The sequence below is a fragment of the Ascaphus truei genome, chromosome 1 (assembly GCF_040206685.1).
Source record: "Ascaphus truei isolate aAscTru1 chromosome 1, aAscTru1.hap1, whole genome shotgun sequence".
NCBI classification, from domain to species: Eukaryota; Metazoa; Chordata; class Amphibia; order Anura; family Ascaphidae; genus Ascaphus; species Ascaphus truei.
In genome coordinates this window covers 18,132,399-18,155,408 of record NC_134483.1, presented here as the reverse complement: position 1 = coordinate 18,155,408, position 23,010 = coordinate 18,132,399, and the positions used below count along the sequence as shown (strand labels likewise).

Sequence of the window (23,010 nt, the reverse complement as noted above, 5' to 3'; positions counted from 1 at the left end):
AATATTGCAAACGCCAAGAAACATCCCATCTTTATTGGAGAAAGAAAACTTTCACTTTAAGGGTGACTGAAAATGTATAAAACAGATTACGTTGGAGAGGACGTTTTCTTACGGTCATTTCTTTGTCTTCCTTGTCCCTTTGAGCAGCACACGTGTAGGTTTCCCCCCCATGGTAGGGCACAGGATTTCAAATGGTTGGCCCAGGATACAAAAGGTCCCTTCACCCCACATACCTCAGTGTTTCTTTCTAAACAATATCTTTTTTTGTATCGGCATCAACACTTACAGACATGGGTACAATATAGTCATCGGCACATGACTGCATGACTTCAGTTGGTTCAATTTGGTGTTGGCCAATAGGGTTTTCTATTTCGGGGTGAGGGTGGGGGGGAGAGAGGCGAGGGGAGAGCGGAGGGGTAGACAAACAGAGGGGAGAGGGGGGGCTCGGAGGGGGGACTGGAATGGAAGGGGGGAGGCATGGGAGTGGGGGCGGTCTCCGTCTCCTCCTCCATCCACGCTATAAACTAATCCCTTCTGGCCTAATGCGGACCTAGGCCCTGTGGTCCTATCCAGGGATCCCAAGTATTCCAAAACTGTGGCATTTTTTTGTGGATCTAAACAATATCTTTAAGAGAAAAATGCTACCACACAAAAAAATTATACTGCAAAACAACGGGATGGGAATCTGTGTGCATGCCGCCCAATAGGACAAGAAAAAGAAAGGATGCTAAGGAAATGTTCTCTTTCTCCCATGTCCGTAATAGCACGTGTTGGGATAGCCATAACAATGGGGTTAAATAACTGCCTGCATATTTACTTTCCTGTCAAGGCTTAAAGGCTAAGTTTGGGATGTTTAACAAAAGTACTAGGCCAAGTAGCTGCTCTGTATAACTCTGCAGCCTGAGCCTTCTCTGCCCAAGATACCCAGAAGGAACAACTTACCCCATCGAGGAAAATGCTAAGGATATTGCTTCCTTTAGCAATCTGGAGATGGAGGATTTAGAGGCCTTCATGTCTCTTCTGAACTCACAGTAGAGAACAAATGTATCAGATTTTCACCGCCAGGTATGAGCTCTCTGAAGGTAGATCTAGAGAATGTAGCTCTTCTCTTTTGTTATTAGATGGATTTGCTAGAATAATAAGTGCACTATACCCGGATACAACTGAATAGGTGAAGACATCTTTGGTCTGAATTGAGGTATCGTTCTCAGAACTACCATATCCTCATAAAAAAATGATGCCAGGACTAAGCAGAGAGAGCTTGGATTTATTCCTGGTCAAAGTTACTGCTACTGACATTACTATCGTGATGGTCAGAATTTTATCCGAAACCCTTGAGACTAACTGTTCCTTGCACAAGGGTTCAAGAACAAATTGCGATCACAGGGTAGGAGGTATGTTGGTCTAAGGTTCTTTATTGATGTAAATAACCTCTTTACCAGAGCATGCACAGGGAACATGCTCTCCAATCCCCCTCCCCCCCTCCACCACCACAAAAAAAACCATAGCTGTAATTTACGTTTTAAGGGAAGATGGTTTAAAAACTTTAACAAGTCTGTACACTGGGGCTTTATCATCAGGAGTCTTTGATAACAGCACCATTTAATCATACATCTTCCATGCACTTGTAAATCTTGATGGTTTAACTTGTATGTGCATACTGTAAAGTTTAAATAACCTTCTGAGAACCCTAGAAATTTCTCCCACTGAAGAGCCAAGCTCTTAATTGTAGCTCCTGAGATTTTGGATACATAACTGGTCCCGGACTTCGCAGATCCTTCCATATCAGTAATTCCACTGGGAGTTCCTGCGATAACAGACCATTTGCAAACCACAAGCTTCCTACTCAATATGGTATTATTGCTATTACCTTTGCCTTGTTCTGTTTCATCTTCTTGACGACCCCATGAATCATTGTGATTGAAGAAAATATGTAAGGTACAGTAAAGGAAATTCCCACTTTACTGTCAATGCTCCTATTCAGAGAGCAGAAGCGAGGATGTTTCAAATTAATCTGGTTTGCCATCAAGACAGTTTCTGGACTATGAGCTGAAAAAACAGCTGAGGACGAAGACCCCATTCTCTTGAGTAATAAGCCAAGTTAATGTACACAGCAGTACATTTATGGAAAATTGAATGTGACTGCAAAGACAAAAAGCAGATTTGCTTCGGCCAAGTTTGTGATCCGGCTGACCTCCTTTATAATACAAATACACCCTCCCCCCACTTGGAAATATTTATATAGTTCTTCCACTATCTTCGAGAGAACGGATTTGTGTGATGGTGAAATGTTGCAGTGCAGAGATTCAGTTCGTCTGTTTTAGGAATAGCAATCTCATCCCTTCCTTCCGTAATGTTGCCACGAATACCACCATCATCTTTGCAAAAACTCTTGGGCTGACGCTAGGCTAAAAGGCAGGGCTGTAAATTGTAAATGATGGACTCAGTGATTGTCCTCTTCTGCAAAGCGCGGGGAATCTTTGATGGGATTGACAAATTGGTATATGGAGATGCATCTTTTAAAGTTTATGGAAACCATCAATTCTGTCTTGACGGTTTGCATCTTGAAGCGTTTATAGACAATTTATTTAGATGCTTTAGATCTATAACCAGCCTGTACCCGCCTGTTTTCGGGATCCAAAAAGGAATAGAATATACGCTTCCTTCCTGGCGCGAGAGTACCAGAGTAATAACTGTTGCTTAAGAACAGCTTTATGGCTTGCCTTAAGGCTTGTATATTCTGATTCTAAGGCTATCAAGTATGCCCTTGCAATTGTCATAAGTACCCAATTGTCTGTAGTTTGTGACCACTGAGTGATAAACTTGGTCATAAAGACTGCGGTTTGATATTAGATTAACCCTTTCTATCTTTAAAGGGTCTGAATGTAGCTTTCTCTTTTTAGAAAATGTTAAATTCCTATCTGTAGGAAGGGATGGAAAAAAGCTGAGTCTGTAGACTGTATTTTGTCCCTTTTGTTGATGAACTGCCCCTATTTTGCTTTCTGTACTGTGGCAATAATTTACTTCTTCCTCTCGTCAGGTTCTCTATCAGAAGAACAAAATCTAGACCAAACAAAAAAAAACCTTTGAACGACTGAAGAGGCCATTGCTCTAGCGAAAGCTTGACCATATCAAATTATTATTCACAAAGAATCCAAACGACTTCATGTAGCGAATTATTTTCGGATCTTTGATCTTGAAACTCCTTTCCTTAAGTATTCTTCCTTATTTAGCAGTCAGGGCTTCATCGCTCTTGAAATGCATGAAGGCACCGCTGGGTTTACATGTTGCCCTTGTTGCTCGAAAAACAAAGCGAAGCATACGTTGGTTGCTACTGTACATTGAATCCCTGAAAGTGTCTATATGACCATTTGCACAATAGGCCGCGTCCATGCTGATTGCGCGCACAACTGAGTGCCGTGATGTCACCCGCGCTTGTACTTTCCGAGATCCATGGCTTGCAGCGTTGCGGAATGGGGGGGTGTGGCGAGGGTGTGCCCGTGACATCACGTGAGCAGTTCACCCTCATTGGCTTAACCGCGCACGTGACCCCGGCATCGCGCGTCAAAGACAAAAAAGTTAGTCTCCGCATGCATCGCTCCTACCCACGTACGTAGTATGGACGCTCCAATGCATTTACATTGTTTTCATCATGCAGCTCACGAGGGAGCGCGCGATCAGCAAGGACGCGACCTTATGCAAACTGCTGCACAAAACTCAGGTATTAAAGAAAAAGGATGGGGCTCTACCCATGACCATTGGAAGACTTGATTACTGCTGCATTAGGTGGCAGTATAACAGTATGCAAACGTCTGCTCATATTTCAGATATTATGGAGCTCTGTATATGAGAATTACTGCTCAAGTCCGATAACCATACAAATACTTAGGCTGCGCTTATAGTGCCGGCGACGCGGCAAAACAAATGCATTGCCGCCGTCGCGTGCGCTTATAAGCGCGATGCAATGGCGCAACGGATTGGTCGCGATCTCTGGAAGTCATCTCTATTTGATTTTCCAGCGACCGCCGCCTGACCATCGCGTCGCGTCGCCGGCTCTATAAGCGTAGCCTTAGGAGTATGAAAAATAACACTTAGACTTCGGATTATAAAGATAACCCCACTGCGGTACTTAAATCATTGAATAATCCCACTTCCTGATTAGACCAACCACCTGACTTCTCTCTCACGGGGAGAGATCGCATTCCTGACAACGCACCTAACTAATTCAGAGCATGCTCTTTCCGTTAAGAACGTTACCACCGTCGCATGATGTAATCGCGTGGGCCAACCCAGGAAGCAGCACGGGCGTGTCTCCTAGCGTTGCTGCAAGAGGTATTTTTCGATGAGGTATAACAAGTCGTGTCTTACCAAGGAGGTAGGATAATCTGTACCAAAAACGGGTGTGCTGCCAGGGATATGGAAGAGAATATGGTGTTTGCCTGTTGTGGGGGACTGTGTAGCCACAACGTAGACCATTACATGGTTTTTCATGTAACCAACAATAAAATCAACAGTAGAGCTTTTCCATACAAATTTCTCCTTTAGATAGTATTAAATATAAGCAGTTTTGATCGCCTCCACTTCCTATTCTGTTCATTTACAAACAGTAGCAGGGGGTGCGGAATATGAGACTCTCTAAATAGGGTTACCTCATGTCATCTACCCAGAGACAGCCCTACCATGTGTGCATGAAAGACCATTCCTACACTTTCCCAACTTCACTCTAGGTAAATTCTAATTTATCAGCCATCTCCAATTATCCACAGGCTGTTACCCACCTCCAAAAACTGTAATCTTCTCATACCCACCTGCAAGGTCTCACCGCCAAGGATGCCTCCCCCCCACATACACCTCCCCCTACCGTCCTACCCAAGTGATACGCTATTCCAATGCTCACCCCCCCCCCCCCACCCCAGGGAGGCCTCAATCCACCAATCTCCATCCCCGAGGGAGGCCTCAATCCCCCACACTCCTTATCGCGACACAGCTATCCCCCCACACTGTCGCTCAGGCACATAGCAATCTGCACTTTAACCATCAGGTCGACATGACGGGCATATCCCTAGCAAACAACAGTGTATTCAATCACTAATTGGCTCACCAGAAAAGATGCTGCAGCTAACCATTTCTCTTGATACGAAAGGGCTTACAGTATGGCATTGAGCGTCAGGATTCTATTCACCAAGCTATTCCACAAGAGACCGGTGCTGTAAGGTGTCAAAGTAGCACCAGTTCGTCAACATGGGCCCTTAAGCTCTATTCACTCTATGGGGCCAAATGGCTCCTTCAGTCATCGGAAGGTGTTTTATGGAAGGATAAAATATCTGTACCACCATTGTACCACGCTTCTGACTATGTTGGCGCTTTACAAATGAACACTAATATCCATAAGCTGTACCGCTTATTAAAGATTTAGTCCCACATTTACCATCTACACCCCATACTGTAGTTACAAACCATGCAGTGAAAACAATCAGGCGACTCGCACGGTTTGGATAAACAGGAGCTACCGCTTTAAAAGTATATGCATCCGGGCAAAACGTATTCTAGTTTGCCAAGATTCAGTCTCACTGAGCCGGTCCAAAATATGTTAATATTACTATTTATTTCTTTAGAAATCCCTTTCCCATTTTGATTCTGATCACATACTGTATATTATTGGGATTGCTCTGTAACATTATTTCAGGACTCTTAAATATGGTTCCCATCCGATAAAGTGATTTATAAAGCGGTTTATATAGCTTAACCGTGATCGCTGTGACTTTAGAGTCACTTGCACATTTTTGTCTCAGGCAAGATCGCTTCTTGAATAGGGATATGCATTATTTATTCCATGATATTTCTGCTGTGTTGATCAGAGATAGGCATTCAGATTTAAATTTGGAGACCGCTATGAAATGTTACATATATGTTAAAGGAGCAATCCAAGCTGTTAAAAAAATAAATTAATTAAATACAGGTTTAAAGCAGTTCGTCTCCGGAGCTGAACCCTGTTAAGTTGTGCTCCGGGGACCCCCCGCTTCCGGAGATATTTACTTCAGGAGGGGGTGCCGGCATCTCCTGCAGTTTAAAGTCCCCCGTCACATGGGCCAATAGGAAGCCGCACCGGATGATGTCACAGCTTCCTATTGGCCCGCAGAGCATGGGAGCTTTGAAAATCAGCCATATAGTGAACCCTGGAGTTATCAGCACCCTATATGGAGGCAAGTACCTCAGAAGCAAGGGGTCCCGCACAGCTGAAATTAATGGGGTTCAGTTCCGGAGACCCCCTGCGTCAATCCTTCAACACACACCCCTTTAGTACAGAAAGAGCATTGCCTGTGAGAGAGCACGGTCTTATCCTCCCAGCATTTCCAGGAATCTGTCAGCTGTGTGGGTGGAATTGGAAACGGGAAATGATCAGCTATCTTACCGACATATGCCCCGTTGGGTTGGCGATGTTGCCGTGGTTACCGGCTCCTCCCTCCTGACTGCAGTTGCGGGAGATGTTGCTGCATTCTTCGTAGATCCTTTAAAAAAAAAAAAAAACACAATTGTACAGTATATATGAATCAATCATTCGCAACAGCCAATATCAAAGCCCTGAATGATATACAAAGTCAGGCTTTTCACTAGATGACATTTTTTATTGGACATGAATAAAATTAGAATAGTAGATAGTCGTCCCTGACAAAGCCTCGCATATAAACCAAATCAACATACAAAAGTCCCCAATGTTTATATTCCATGCATCCTTATACAATGGTGGGGACAAATAGGCAAAGCTTTTTAAACAGTAAATATATTTTACTGTATACATACTTAAACAAAGTTGCCACAGTTACATATATAATGCTGTGGGACTAGGTTTTGATCTTGGGGGGAGGTGGGTGTGCGTGCGTACTATACAGCAGGGGTGCGCAAACTTCTTGCCTTGCACCCCCCAGCAGGTTCCCCCCCCCCCTTACCTGCTTTGAAGTGTCAAATGACGCCGCGGTGTCATGTGATGTCATTGTGACACGTCGCTGAAGCAGACTGAACCGCGCTAAGTGAAGTTGCAGAGGCCTCGCGCAGTCCCCGGAATTTAATTTAAATGGCTTGGGGAAGAGCGCAGGGCCTCTGCAACCACCCGCGCCCCCCTGCTATACACACACACACACACACACACACAATAAGTTCAATATGTTCAGATCATTTGTTGGTGCAAAGCTCAAACGGATGCACATCTGTACTGCATTACATAAAGCCAATATGACAGAAAAGGTCCCTTTCTACGGAAAACCATAGAATAAATTATATATACTTAAAGGAGCAGTTCCTCATACTCTTTATAGCCCCAACCCCTTTTTTTATTTATTTATTTTTTTACTGGTTGATACCAAGGGTTCCCCTGGAGCCAAACGCCACTACTGTGAGCTCCGGTTACAGAGATACGTACCGGTGAAGTTACTGGGCTTAAATCTTCCTCAGAAAAAACTAAATGGCTGCCAAATCCCTGCCCAATAAGAAGCGGCAACGTGATCGCTTGTGGCGACCTATTAGATGACCATTTAAATCCCCTTTAAAAACCAGGAAGTAATACCGATAACTTTTACACATTCGGATCTCGACAGCCAGCTGCGTCCCCGGAGTTAAACATGGCGCGGCCAAGCTCCAGCCCCAATCCCGCAACAAAATGAAACAGAGGTTAGTTAGCGTGGATCACTCCTTCAATCAGCACAGAAAAACTAACCCCCTAGGAGAAGAAATCGCAGCCATCGTTTCAATACTCCAATCTGTCTCAGCATCTCCCCTCATGAAATCCCTCTCCTGGCTTCCGATCAAATCCCGCATCTCACACTCCATTCTTCTCCTCACTTTTAAAGCTTTACACTCTTCTGCCCCTCCTTACATCTCAGCCCTAATTTCTCGGTATGCACCATCCAGACTCTTGCGTTCTTCTCAAGGATGTCTTCTTTCTACCCCCTTTGTATCTAAAGCCCTCTCCCGCCTTAAACCTTTTCACTGACTGCCCCACACCTCTGGAATGCCCTTCCCCTCAATACCCAACTAGCACCCTCTCTATCCACCTTTAAGACCCACCTTAAGACACACTTGCTTAATGAAGCATATGAATAGCACTGTGGATATTCTAAACACGATACATAAAGCTTGGCCCCCTGCAGACGCACTTACCAGAACTCCCTCCTACTGTCTCTGTACGTTCTCCCTACCTACCAATTAGACTGTAAGCTCCTCGGGGCAGGGACTCCTCTTCCGAAATGTTACTTTTATGTCTAAAGCACTTATTCCCATGATCTGTTATTTATATTATCTGTTATTTATTTGATTACCACATGTATTACTACTGTGAAGCGCTATGTACACTAATGGCGCTATATAAATAAAGACATACAATACAATACAAGCTGCAATCTGTAAAGCACGACATCAAAGGAGAGCACAGAACCAGGGTTAGAGGGGAATTTCCAAGGAGACCATGATGTGCCGTATAATAATAATAATAATAATAATAATAAACCTGCTGCATGTGACCACGAGGTAAAATGTTGATTGTAAGTACTCAATTCAACTACACTTAACATTGCTAACTGTGCATTAATACCTAATTTTACTGGGTAGGTGAAGTGTGTTTTTTTTACCTTGTTTGCAGTTTGATTCTTAGGGGCAAATATAAAACTTTCATTTGGTGAAAAAGAATAAAAATACAGTATGTATGGAAAGAAAACCTGACTCAGAAAGCACAGCTTGCAAACTTTACTGGAAGGTAACATCTTTTGCTAAGGGCGAATTGATTGGCGCTGCTAATACAAAGTTGAAGTGTTATAAAATGACTATTAGGATTCATTGAGCACAACAGAAAGCACTCAAATGTCAGCAGACCATACAGCAAAAGTAATAGGGCCTGAACCCCTGTTAGTCAAAAATGATTTTGTTTCAAATTAGAAATTGATTTTTGTTGGACACAAGTCCTCTGCAGTCTTCTAGCTTTTGTAGCTGTGCCGTGGAAGGGATTAACCTTGGCTGCTGTTTGGGTTCAATCTGATGACACCATTTGGAAAGAGAGAAACTCTTTTTACTGCAAGGACGGCCTTAACTAGTATCAGAAGTTATTTCTTCCTTCGATATCTACACATTCTAATTTCTCCTTTGGGTGTGTGTTTGTGTGGGGTGTGTGTGTGTGAGTGTGGGGGGGGTGTCTGGGGAGTGTGGGGGGGTGTGTGGGGAGTGTGGGGGGGGTGTGTGGGGAGTGTGGGGGGGGTGTGTGGGGAGTGTGGGGGGGGTGGGGAGTGTGGGGGGTGTGTGGGGAGTGTGGGGGGGGGGTGGGGAGGGAGTGTGGGGGGGGGGGGTGGGGAGTGTGGGAGGGTGTGGGGTGGGGTTGTGGGTGGGGTGGTGTGGGTGGGGTGGTGTGGGTGGGGTGGTGTGGGTGGGGTGGTGTGGGTGGGGTGGTGTGGGTGGTGTGGGGTGGTGTGGGTGGTGTGGGGTGGTGTGGGTGGGGTGGTGTGTTGGACAAACAAAAACAGATTTTTTTTTTAAAGAAAAATTAAAGCAGCAATCGTCCCCATAATACCCCAGTATTTTTAAAAACGTACCTTTTCTTATCCTGCTCTGGGAATGGATCCATGAGGCATCTTCCTCTGACGTCCCACAAACACGGCCTGCCTTTGTATCAGAGTTGCTTCCCAAACTGCCGCGCGGTGTATTAACGTCCTTCCTGGGTGGTGGGGTGTAAATACCCTCAGAGGGAGGCTTCATAGGACTGCAAGACATGAGGTACATCCTATTAATAAAGTGGATTGAAACACCAACCCTGGGTGTACAGAGCTTTGGATATAGGATACATCAATATGACCCTTCAAGGGCATTGAAAATCCTTCATGGAAAAGGGATTACACGATCTACCTTTAAATTTTACTTGTTTGATTTGTGTAAAATATGCATTTTTACCAGACCTTCTCTACTTCAATCTTATTTGGTAACGATCGGCTCATAACTTCTTTTACAAGCAAAGAAGAGGGAGTTGTATATTATAAGGCCCAACCTGTTGGTTACCACTGAAACACAAAGCTTAAAAGCATATACAATACACATCACTGTGAAATGCTGAAATAACTAGATTGGTCATCACTTGACTCTAGGCGCAAAGTTCATCTTTCCTGTCTTGCCTTCAAATACTTTCTGGGCAAACTACCCGTCTACCTGAACAAGCTCCTCACCCCTACCACATGCAGCACTAATCTGAGATCCAACTCCAAAATACTGTTCATGGTCCCAAGGTTCAGCAAAGTATCCGGCCGCTCCTCCTTCTCTTACCGTGCACCCCAAAACTGGAACAATCTACCGGTATAAATTCTTTCAAAACTAAAGCGGTCTCACATTTTAATCTGGTCTGTAACTGTTTCATACGCCATAATATATATTATCTCTTACTGTGCATGCAATGCCTTGCATATACGGCTGGGGCCATGGTACCGCAGACACTGAGCAAACAGACCGCCTTTAGGCAGTGTTCGCGTCCATGCGGCGTGCGGGCACGTGCAGAAACGGATTTCTTGGCGCGACAGGCCATTCACGTGTGCAGTTTGCCCAATGAGGGTGAACCAGTCTGACATCACTACACGCCCCTAGACACGCCCACGGACAGCGGGTACCATGGCCAAAAAATGCACCCGCTTCAAGCGGGTGACATCACGGCCGCGCACGCCTCCGCAGGGGCGAAGGCACCATGGCCCCAGCATAATGTATAACCCTGTTCACTTATGTAACTATGTATTTGTCATCATAACTCTGTGCCCAATGTCATCATAACTCTGTGAATAAATAAATATAAATACTGTATTTATAGTAATCGGATGAAAAAAATAAACGTGCCAGTCACCTACACTTTACCTATTAGACATGGCACTGCCTTAAATTCACTTTGGTACTAGGAAGGACAACTCCTTTAAACGTTTATCAAAAGTGCTTGTTTGATAAAAGTGCTTAATACCTGTAACCACTTCAGTACTGAATACTGTATTTATCAGTTAAACTTTCTTCCTTTCACAAACATAAGAACAACTGCAGAGATCCTCCTGAATAACTAACCCTACAAACAGAAGATCACAATATGTGGATAGCAAGGAAAGCCAAAAGGAACACCTGCATTGTGGCATATAGTAATGCGACACCAATGATTGGCAATTAAAGGAGTGGGCAGAAAGACCCTTAAAAGTTGAACACCATTCTTTACCAATTCCTAATTGTATATCCAATATAATAAAGAAAAGCGAAATGATACTTGCCCGAGTTTTCACATGCACATTCTACAAGTTAACAAATCCAATAGGGTTTATCACTAAATATGAATTGCATTGATTGCAAGCAAACTTGTGGAAATGCAGACGCCGTTTGATAATTGCTACCTAATGACCTGTAATGAGGACACAGCTTTATGAGCTCATATTTATTAGCACCTGTGTCACATTCTATAGAGCACGCAGTGTCCAAATAATAGGAATCCATTCATTGCAGCACTCTATAACAAGTTTAACGGCCCAAATACAAGGTTGTCATCTATCTTCGCTTAAACTCTTGGCTAATAAGCACTTGTGGAAAGCTGTGCTACCTGGTTTGCAGTTTAATAGGAATTATCTGCCATTCTGACATACTGTATGACTGCACGGAGAAGGCACTGAAACAGCTGGCTCAGCTGAAGACTGCCCACGTGGCTCTTCCGCACAGGGGGCTCAATCAGTGGCTCAGTCTTTGACTGAGTCACTGAGCTACCTGCGCTGAAGCATGGATATCCTGAAAACCTGACCTGTTGGTGGCCTTTGAGGACTGGAGTTTGCCAGCCCATGCTGCATACAGCATATCGAGATAAGATAATGATGTGCAGCATTGATGGACCCAGTGGCAGCAAAAGGGCCCGGTGAAATCATGACGACCTTCGCTACAAGTAATATGTCACCGGACTCCAGGCAAAAGTACATAGTTACAGCTGTATTGTATGCCTTTATGTATATAGCGCCATTAATGTACATAGCGCTTCACAGTAGGATGTACTGCTTTTCCGTCATCTGTACAGTGAATTGTAGTTGGCATTTTTACCTTGTACTCCTAGTGCGGTTTTTAGGACTAATATGGAGTCACAGCACAGAGCCCTTCTCAAAACACACCCTATATTTCTGCTGAAATCTACTTCTTGCTGCAACTGTACAATGATTGTACTGTACCATGATCAAAGAACAGCACAAGAACGGTTTCTGCCACTTCTTAGTTTTCTATACTTTATTAAAGGCCTAACAGCAAGGTAAAGAACAGATATAATTTAACTACATTTATGTTGTACGTTTTTGGGATACAGAAAAGAGAAGGGGTTGAGATCAAACGGAAAATAGTAGAACGTAATTTAGTTTATGTTTTACATTACGATTGCTAAACACAACATTCTGTAGTAATAAGAGGCATCAATCAAGGCATGGCATCAAGGCATGGCATCAATCAAGGCATGGCATCAAGGCATGGCATCAAGGCATGGCATCAATCAAGGCATGGCATCAAGGCATGGCATCAATCAAGGCATGGCATCAAGGCATGGCATCAAGGCATGGCATCAATCAAGGCATGGCATGAAGGCATGAAGGCATGGCATGAAGGCATGGCATGAAGGCATGGCATGAAGGCATGGCATCAATCAAGGCATGGCATCAATCAAGGCATGGCATCAATCAAGGCATGGCATCAATCAAGGCATGGCATCAAGGCATGGCATCAATCAAGGCATGGCATCAATCAAGGCATGGCATCAATCAAGGCATGGCATCAAGGCATGGCATCAAGGCATGGCATCAAGGCATGGCATCAAGGCATGGCATCAAAGCATGGCATCAAAGCATGGCATCAATCAAGGCATGGCATCAATCAAGGCATGGCATCAATCAAGGCATGGCATCAAGGCATGGCATCAATCAAGGCATGGCATCAATCAAGGCATGGCATCAAGGCATGGCATCAAGGCATGGCATCAAGGCATGGCATCAAGGCATGGCATCAAGGCATGGCATCATGTCAAATGCCAGGGATAAGCATAGGGACGTGATCGTAAAACATTCTGACACCATGCCTCAAAATTATTTACATAGTGTCAAATAAGACGAAAAAGTGGAACACTAATTCTTACGGATATTATTTTCCTGAACCCCCAATTGGCAGTAAAAGCACCTTGGCTATCTCCTGTTACCGGAACAGAATATATCCCTCTCCTGGCTTCCGATCAAATCCCGCACCTCACACTCCATTCTTCTCCTCACTTTTAAAGCTTTACACTCTTCTGCCCCGCCTTACATCTCAGCCCTAATTTCTCGTTATGCACCATCCAGACTCTTGTGTTCTTCTCAAGGATGTCTTCTTTCTACCCCCTTTGTATCTAAAGCCCTCTCCCGCCTTAAACCTTTTTCACTGACTGCCCCACACCTCTGGAATGCCCTTCCCCTTAGTACCCGACTAGCACCCTCTCTATCCACCTTTAAGACCCACCTTAAGACACACTTGCTTAAAGAAGCACATGAATAGCACTGTGGCTATTCTGAACACATGATACATAAAGCTTGGCCCTCTGCAGACGCACTTACCAGAACTCCCTCCTACTGTCTCTGTACGTTCTCCCTACCTACCAATTAGACTAAGCTCCTCGGGGCAGGGACTCCTCTTCCTTAATGTTATGTTTGTCTAAAGCACTTATTCCCATGATCTGTTATTTATATTATCTGTTATTTATTTGATTACCACATGTATTACTGCTGTGAAGCGCTATGTACATTAATGGCGCTATATAAATAAAGACATACAATACAATACAATAAGAGATAAAGAGCATATTATTTAGACACGTGCCCCTCTTTCCCGGACATCTCTTGATTCTGCCTCAGCTCCAACCAAACTTCTCACCACAAAAGAACATGGAAAACCCAGGGAAACAGTGCTGTCATTAAAGGGTTTGAGGAAAGAAAATCCGTCAGGATATTTATTTCCCAACTCAATAGTAAAAACAAGGGATGTAACTAAAGAAAACTTCCAAGAAGTGGGAACTATTTATTTATTTTAAACAATTTATCACCTGCGAAACGTGCGGATGAATGGATTTGCCAAAGCCTGAACATCTACACGATAATATTTTATAAAACAGAGAAGACTAGCCTGCAATTCTGCAAAGCGTTTCTTCTGTTGCTTGTGACTTATCTGCTCAAGAGGCTGCTATTGGTTTCCATTACCACCTCTGCAAACCAGACCAATCAGTCAGAATTGTTGTTACTCGAGTGCGCTCCTTGAAAAGCTTTCTGAGCAGCCTTGCTACCAAAGTTATCAGAGGAAACACAGAAGCAATCTCAAAATCTCATGTCTTTGCATTAGCCGTTACTGCCAACAAATGAATGTGCGGAAGACCATTGGTCAACCAGCTACAGATATATCCCTCTTGAGGGACCATCCCTCTTGGGTGAATCGGCTTAAATATTGGTTCATATTGCATATCTTGAGATATGAAGGAGAGGTTTGAGCCACAGAGTGAGGCCACATCCCCTCTATAGTAGTGGGGAACAATGGGGTGAGACAGCTACGTGTACAGTATACTCAAAAAAAGGCTTACAGTACTGTATATGTTGGTAAAAAGACTGGGCCACCTGTGCTGAAGCTGGGATATCCTGAAAACCTGACCTGTTCGGGGCGGGGGTCTTGGGGACTGAGAACCCGTGTGTTAATCCACCATCAAGGAGGGGGAGAAAGGAAAAAACATGAACAGTTTCTTCTGCACAGTTTAAATGACTCCACGATGTGGACACGTTTGGAGTATACTTGTATTAAAGAATAGTCGTTCTGTACAAAATGAGAACACATTTAACGATTAAAAAAAAAAAAAACAAATTGGTGTAATTATTTAAAATGCATGTAAAAAATTTTTTTAAATAAAAACACACAGCAAAGACCTTTAGGTCTTGAATAATTTAAGCAGTTTGGTGCAATTTGAATTTTACTTCAGGGAAGCAAAGTTAAATACCTTTAATTTGTTCTAATTATTTCAAATTTGCAAGCTAATTATGGCTGATCATTAAATAACAAAAAGGACTACTGTCTCCATAGAGCTTTACCTTGTATCCTCTGCATTACTTACGCAGGATTTTAGTATGCATGAATTAACTTTCTAAATAATCACACGGTTTGACTAAATGGCTCTGGAAAACGAGCCCTGATCCCCTGGAAAAGCATTAATGGACATTAGAAAGGCCATTGGGAGCAATGTTACTTACATTCTAAGTATTTCTAATGGGGTCTTATTTACTAATCTTTACGCACTGTTCAAGCTAGGGCACAGTACAGATGCTTTAAACTGCCTTTTATAGGGGAGCAGCCACTTCTTAAAGACAATAAAAACAAATGTCCATTAAGAGGCAACTCCATGCATTTGAAAGTGAAAGCAGTGAAACTTCCATGAAATTAAACTTCATTTAGAAGCTCATCCTTATGAATCAATCTCATATAATGGTCGTCTGGGTACAGCTAGTGAGCACAGAAAATCTATGAGCCCGACTTCTTATGCTTCAAGTTAGACATAGGGCTATCCATAAAGACAAAGCAAGCTTCAGACGGTGTCTGCAGAATGTCACAAGTTACTAGTTTAACTAAACTTCGGTGGAGATTTGTTTTTGGACCAACAAAAATTATACAAAAGATATTTGTGGGCAGATGTGTGTCTGGCTAAAGTGGTAACAACATATAGCTATATATCATAAATATTACAGAGCTGACAGATTTTATGGTTGTGCTTGCAAAATATATCACAATAAAACATATGACAAAAATGCCAGTGTGAGAAGACATATGTATACATAAGACAGGACAAAGATGTAAAACTGCTCTTCAGATGTGAATGTAACTAAATAACTTCTAATCCTTCATGCAAGTCCTCCCCAGAGTCCTGTTGTGCTTCACAAACTCTTTGCCAAACTTTCATTAGTGTACACATATAGTCAGATTTGTTTTTCCTGTAGCAAGGTTCTGTTACAAACAAAAACAGGAAAGCTCGGATAAACAAGAAGGCTACTTCTGTATGTCTTTGGGATAACCTAGTGTGACGGTGAGGGGTAACCAGGCTATATAATGAAGACTAAGCCCTCTGGTTACATAAGCACCCTAAGCCAGGGAACATACACGTGGAAAATAAAGTGACCCCTTCTTTTTTCTGTTTCCATGTTCCCTTAGCCCTAGAACTGTGAGATTTCTTGTGTGCAAGTTTTAGGTGGGATATTTGGATGTTAATGCAATTATTTTGTTTCCAGGATTTCGGGGGCCAAAGTTGCCAGTAATCGTTTAATTCTCCCTGGCGAGCAGGCATGATTTGCCGGTACGCGGGGGAATTACACCAGGGCTACCCAGTGTCCCCCAGGCTCATGTATTTCGAGCCCAAATATCCCCAAGTTATTTCCCGTATACGTATAAGGTTCCCCAAAGTATATTCTTTATTAAAGTGTACTTTATAATGTACTATAAGGTTCTATGCAGTCCGCCAGGGCATAAGTTTAAGGTGCCAGCAAGTCTGCATAGAGTCCGTTGTTGAAAAGGGAGACGGGATGTTGAGAGGTGTTGGGGTGCTAAGTGGACAGGGCGGAGTACTGAGTCTGGAGAACAGAGACCCCCTGCGGGGAGGACGCTCTGGTTTGCTAGGCTCAGAGGAGCCTGCCCAGTAGGTGGCAATGGATTGACTGGGGGAAGCCGCAGAACGTAGGCACGTTTCCCATTGATCGATACATATGTCCCGCCCAAGGGGCATCCTGAGCCGGCTTGACACGCCCCCTCCTCTGACAGCCAAAGTACGAGCCCTTGTTTCTATTGGCTGGCGGGGAGGAATTCCCACGCTCTGATTGGTCGCTCCTCCTTCCTCCATGCTGAACATAATTCAGCGGAGGGTATGTAAGGAGAAGCCCCAGTCAGAGAACCAGACTATTTTGTGGCTTGAGTCGATGAAGCTGGGGCGGCTTTTCAAAGTTGCTCTGTCCCAAATGACAAGCAACAGGCTTCGTTTTGAAGCTAGGAAAGTCTGCCCTGCAGAGACAATGTCAGACGTGAGGACCAAGTTCTCATCTGAGAATGTAGCGGTCGCAGTCAGGATTTCCTGACGAAAAAAGTTCCAGGAGTATCGGGACGAGGTCCCGGTCAGGAGTTTCGGTAAAGTCTCAGTCCTGGACGTCCGGCACAAGGTTCAGATCAGGGTAAGCCCTTGCAAGCGGGTGCTCTGCAACTAGGAAAGGCTAGATCTGAACCCCAGACCCCAGTAAGTGTGTATATTTCTGTATTTTGTGTTTTGGGTTATTTCCAAGGTTTTATCCAAATAAACCCCATTTTATTTCACTGCTGTGTTTCACCTAGTCAATATCAATAGTCAATAGCTATCAGTGCTGGTCGGGAGAAGGAGCGGCTCAGTGAGTAAAGACACTGACTGGCACTGAGAGTTTGAAGCAGGGGAACCTGGTTCAATTCCCAGTGTCAGCTCTTTGTGACCTTGGGCAAGTCACTTTATCTCCCTTTGCCTCAGGCACCAAAAACATAGATTGTAAGCTCCACGGGGCAGGGACCTGTGCCTGCAAAAATGTCTCTGTAAAGTGGTAGGTAAAACCAGCAGCGCTATACAAGAACATGCTATTATTATTTGGTCCCTAACAAATATAGGTTTTGTTCATCCAATAGAGGCAATCCAAGTTCCCCCAGGGTTGAAGCATGGGGTCCCCGTAGTTCAACCTCATTAATTTCAGCTCCAGGGACCCCATGCTTCTGGAGATAATTACCTCCCTAGTAGACGCCGTTAGCCGCTGTTCAAAGCTCCCGCGCCCTGGGGGGCAAAAAGGCAGCCATGATATTATCGGGTTCGGGTTCTTATTGGGCCATGTGACGGGGGGCTTTAAACTTTAAAGCACAGCTAGCCCAGAGTGGCTACCGCTACCCCCTATGGAGGTAAGTATCTACTGAAGCAGGGGTCCCCAGAGCTGAAATTCACGGGGTTATGCTCCAAAGACCCCCTGCTTCAAAAGTGATAAAAATAAAAATAAACGGTGGATTGCGCCTTTAAAAAGATACCACACAACGCGATATTCATAGACATACAGACGTAGCCAGACTGATCATCATTTCTGCCGGGGGATCCCAGCAGCAGGTCCTATCAGAAAATAATGGGCCACTGGCAGCTATACTGGGGGAAGCCATGGTTTTTATTTTTTTAAAGTAATAGTAAATCTGTAGTTGTACAGAAATATTTCCAATATCTGAAGATTATTGAAACGTCGTGTACAACTCCATCTATGACTAATTGTCTTCTCTGTTCATCAGAAGGTAACTATGCCAGCCATTCTACCATTCAAGGTGCCTACCATAAAGATATTTTATAGCTTTGACAGTGTGCACAGCACAGTACATAACATTTTGCAGGCGCAAGTCACTGTCTTGGAGAGCTTACAATCTCATTATAGGACCACATGCACCGGAAATAAAGGGACTTAAAGTTCACCAGTTCAGACGCAGTGTTCTTGCCACTAAGCTATTCCTTCAAGTAAATGCACCATAAGATTGGTTTATCCCAATAACTCGTCCAAGTCAAGTTCTCAAGGATAAGTTTGGAAAAAGAGACTTGTTTCAATGAGGATGTTATTTTACCCCTGAAAATAACAGTGGCTTGAATCTGGTTTACCATCTTCATGTACCCAATTATTCATAATAAACACACAGATTACATCATTTCTCGTTATAATAATCTATTTATTGCACTACACATACCTGCTTGTGCTGCAGTGTGTGTATGTACTGTGTGCACACTGTATGTGCGTATTATATATATAAACAGACATCTATACATATACACACACATTCTATTTGTAATAATAATACAGGCGGGACTACCTTCCTTAACTTTGTTGCTACTTAATGTGGTCTTTTCTCTTTTTCTCACATCTCTCAATAATCTAATAACATTTGTTACATAATGCTTCAGTGTGTGTAGAATTTGTTGACAAAGTAAAATACCTAACCGGTTCCACATATCTACAGTAGGTCACAGCGGGACAGAACATTAGGCCAGACTGAAGAGGTTAGTCACCAAGCAACCAATATAGTACATCCTCGCTAGAATACTGTAGGCTAACCAGAGCTCAAGGCATTGAACCTAGCCATATAAAAGAATAACAACACATGTATTTATAAAGCACTTTTCTTCCAATAGGACGCAAAGCATTTCACCGTTCCAATAAAGAAAAAAGAAGAAAACATTTAAGGTTATAAGAGACCAAACACAAAGAAAGATACAATATAGGATGGGAAAGTACTGTAGCTATTAAATGCTGGACAAGTTGTGGTTCATTAATTAAGTTCCTGGGTAAACCGGTCTTGACCATGTTTTATAGATTTTCAGAGACGGGGCCTCTCGAACTGTACGAGGCAGACTGTCCCAAAGAGTGGGAGCAACGTGGCTAAAGCTGGGGTGCCAAAGGAAGTCGAGGAGATTCTGGGAACTGTTCGGAGTCCATCTGCAGAACAAAGTGAGCAAATGGGAGTGTAGGGAACTAGCTCTTTCAGATAGCTGGGACCCTGATCATATAGTGCTTTGCCAATCGTGAAATAATTTCACCAGTTTCTAGGTAGCCAGTGCAGAGAACTGGAGAAAAGAACAGATGTCCTGTGGCAAGAATGGGTCTGGTTAGATAACCTGTCTGCAGCATTGGCGCATATGTTCCCGAAAGACCCAGACAGTAGTCCAGGCATGAGGACACAAAGGCATGTACAACCATAGCATGATACTCTTGGGGGACAAGACGAAGGGGTGGGGGGGGGGGAGAAGAGGGGGAAATGATGTGCTTAATCCTGGCTATGTTCCATAGGAAGAAGAGTGAAGATTTGATCACACCGAGAGTCCGTGCACAGACAGAATTGGGCAACTAGGAAGCCCCAAGCTTAAGGCCAGTTGATTGACCTAGTTGCAGTGTTATCTTCTGACTGCATCCACCACACAGACTTCTGGCTTATCAGGATCCAACCTCAACCAACTGACACTCATCTACTCTAGGAGCACAGATAAACATCTATGGATGATGGATAATGGGTGCTTAGGACCCATTATCAGTCAATAGTTACTCAAGGTCACAACTCTGCTTGTCATCTGCCTAGCATTGATAACACAGGACATGTCTTTTGGTTAGGCACCTAATGGCAGCTTGTACGCTGCGAACAACATAGGAGATAAGATAGAATCCTGTGGCACTCCACATGATAGGAGCATTGGTGCAGAGGAGTATACTCCTGAAGATACTCTGACCTGCTAGTGAGAAAAGATCTGAACCAGCTGAGAACTGTCACCCAGATCACAGAAATCCTTCAAGTGCTCTATTAAGATCCCATCGCCCACAGTATCAAATGCTGCAGAGAGATCAAGTAGTACAAAGATCGAACAGTCACCAATGTCTCTGATCTTGAAGCACACAAACCAAAGATGTTTCAGTACCGTGCTTAATTCTGACTGGAATATGTCCTAAATATTATGGGTTGATAGATGCGTTTCCAGTTGGGTTGCAACCACCTCTCTAGGAAAGGAAGGTGTGACACAGGCCTGTAATTAGTTATGTAGTACAGGACTAATAAAGGCTTTTAATTTTTTTTAAAATAAGAGATCTAATGATTTTTTCCTTCAACCGTTTTGGAAAGATTCCTGCCTGCAAAGACCACTGGACTATTTTGGCAAACAGTGGGCCGATTACATAAACATAGCCTAAGAGAAGGTGTGTTGGAATGGGTCCAAATCACAGGTAGTGGGACGCAACTCCTGGATTGTTTGCACAATGTATTTTACATCCAGATACTCAAAGATAGTCCATAAAGCCAGAGAACATGCATTCAGATGCCGGGAACCCGATCAACAGCACAGTCAATCTTCCTCAGATGTTAAATGGACATGTGTTAAGGGGATCTCCAGGGCTTCTACACCTATAAAAGGGGTAAGCAACATTTCTTGTCTTCTAAGTTAGGGCAAGTCTCCCAGTGAAGGGGCCGTTCAGACACTACACAGGATCCTGCCACAGAGGTACTTCACATAGGGGCTCATTCAGGAGACCTGGGAGAGCTGCTAAGGAATTGCAGGAGAAAGGTTCCAGCTCTGTTTTTGGCAGCGGGGGAAAGACTTGAAAAGAGCTACTCTGCATTCAAGCCTCAAGGTTGAGGAAACCAGAGTATGTGTCTGCATGTAAGAGATTTTTGTAACCTGAAAACCGGTTCTGTTCGGACCATTTAATAACAGTTAAGAAAGTTCCTGGCACCATTTCTTGCTAAACACCACAACCCTGCACGAAATACAAGGTAAGCGCTGAACATCCCTGGACACAGAGGAAATCTCAATGGAAGAGATGGTGAAACAGTTTGCTGTGGCCCCTCTTCTATTGGCCGGGGGTAGGTGTGTTACACAAACATACTGTAAGTCTTTATTGTAAAATATCAATGTTTCGGTGCAGGACTTACAAGTATAATATACATCTTCACACCACAGGTTACTTTCGCCACAGTCTACCACTGCACCATAAGTGATGGAGCTTATATGGTGGAGTTTTATTTTTTTATTGTCAACCCAATATACAGTATCTATCTATTGTGAGAATGCAACTTTGACTTCTAAGGAGATGGAGGTGTGAAAGGCTGATGTCTAGTATTGTGTATTCATACTCTGTGCCATTACACAACGCAATACTCCATTCAGGAGGCATGCAACAAAGAATTCTGCATAGTATATCTGAATAAAAAGGTGCCTCCGGCTAATGTTTGTTTTTGAATAATGGTCACAGTTCTGGGTAATTTAAGTTGTAAAGATGGCCTTCTTATCCCTACCAAGATCATCCTCCCACGTGGAGGAGGATTAAGATCATTATTCTGATCTTGCTATTAAAATTGCTTAAACTATTTAAAATTGTAAATCTGCTCAGGCGAGACACTAAAACTTGAATTTTAAATAAATGATACACAAAAGAGCTGGAAAAAAAAACCCATCTTTTATTTTTTTATAATTAAAAACTCATTTTTGAGGTAATTATATACAATTGCAAAACCTAATAGCAATTTATTCTCTATTATGTGTGGGAAGTATTGCAGGCAAGGGTGTGTGAATCAGCAGTGCACATCAATGGAAATGAGCACGCTCCAATAATGGAGTGCTAGCAAGTGGGAGAGGAGAGATGCACCAAGCCATCCAAAAGTAATTGGGAAAACGCTGAAAAAATATCCATATTAATGTATTGCCATGTAACCTAGGCCACCCCGTATCTAATAACACAGCATGGGCTGTTTTGGGGCAATGCACAGGTGACAAAGTGCTCACAAACCCTATGTGAAGATGCCTTTGTATGCTTCGCAATGTGGTACAAAACCATCGGTCAGGCGGTGCTGCTAGGGATGGGGAGGTGTCACCACATTGCTGTGAAAAACCTCTGCTATCTGAAGAGGATAAACTACTGAAGGGACCTAGATTGTTTAGTTCAAGTCTACTTGAAGTGGCATGTTGTGTTCGCAGACTTTAGTTAAAACTTCTAGTAACTGTATTGATGCTGAAGAAAGATTTGTATAGAATATGACGGCGGATCAGAACCACTTAGACCACAACTTGGCAGATACAGAGACCGCTTCAGAGGAGGGAGAGAGAGGGCGAGAGAGGCTGTCAGAGCTACTCTGGGGAGACAGCTTCTCTCTGGGACTCCTCTGAGGAGCTCTATAAAAGACTGGCTTTCCCGATAGGAATAACGCTGCGGGGATCCCGCATTAATCCTCCCGGGCCACACAATGTACTGTTTTTAGTGTCGGGCCGCGGTGTTGGGGACAGTAAGCCTAGCTACACCTGTAATCTGCTAGTTTCCCAGCTGTTGTAAAACCTCAAAACCTATTTAATGCGGGTCTCTCTTTCAAACTTAGGATAGTCTGGTCTATCCCAAGTATTTTTAAATCCTTTACTGCCTTAGACCCTACCATTTCTGGAGACTA

The 23,010-nt window shown here is 43.5% G+C and overlaps 1 protein-coding gene across 2 annotated transcripts in view; it reads right to left on the bottom strand.

The window, feature by feature from the left end:
* The window catches only part of LOC142484090 (protein hinderin-like), a 178,816-nt gene that overhangs the window by 29,712 nt on the left and 126,094 nt on the right, over positions 1–23,010 (bottom strand). For both annotated transcript variants that reach the window (XM_075584024.1, XM_075584016.1), the window contains exons 9-10: positions 9,573–9,739; positions 6,413–6,509 (exon numbers count right to left, since the gene is read on the bottom strand). In XM_075584024.1, coding sequence (XP_075440139.1) covers positions 6,413–6,509; positions 9,573–9,739 — 264 coding nt within the window. The remainder of the gene's footprint in view (positions 1–6,412; positions 6,510–9,572; positions 9,740–23,010) is intronic.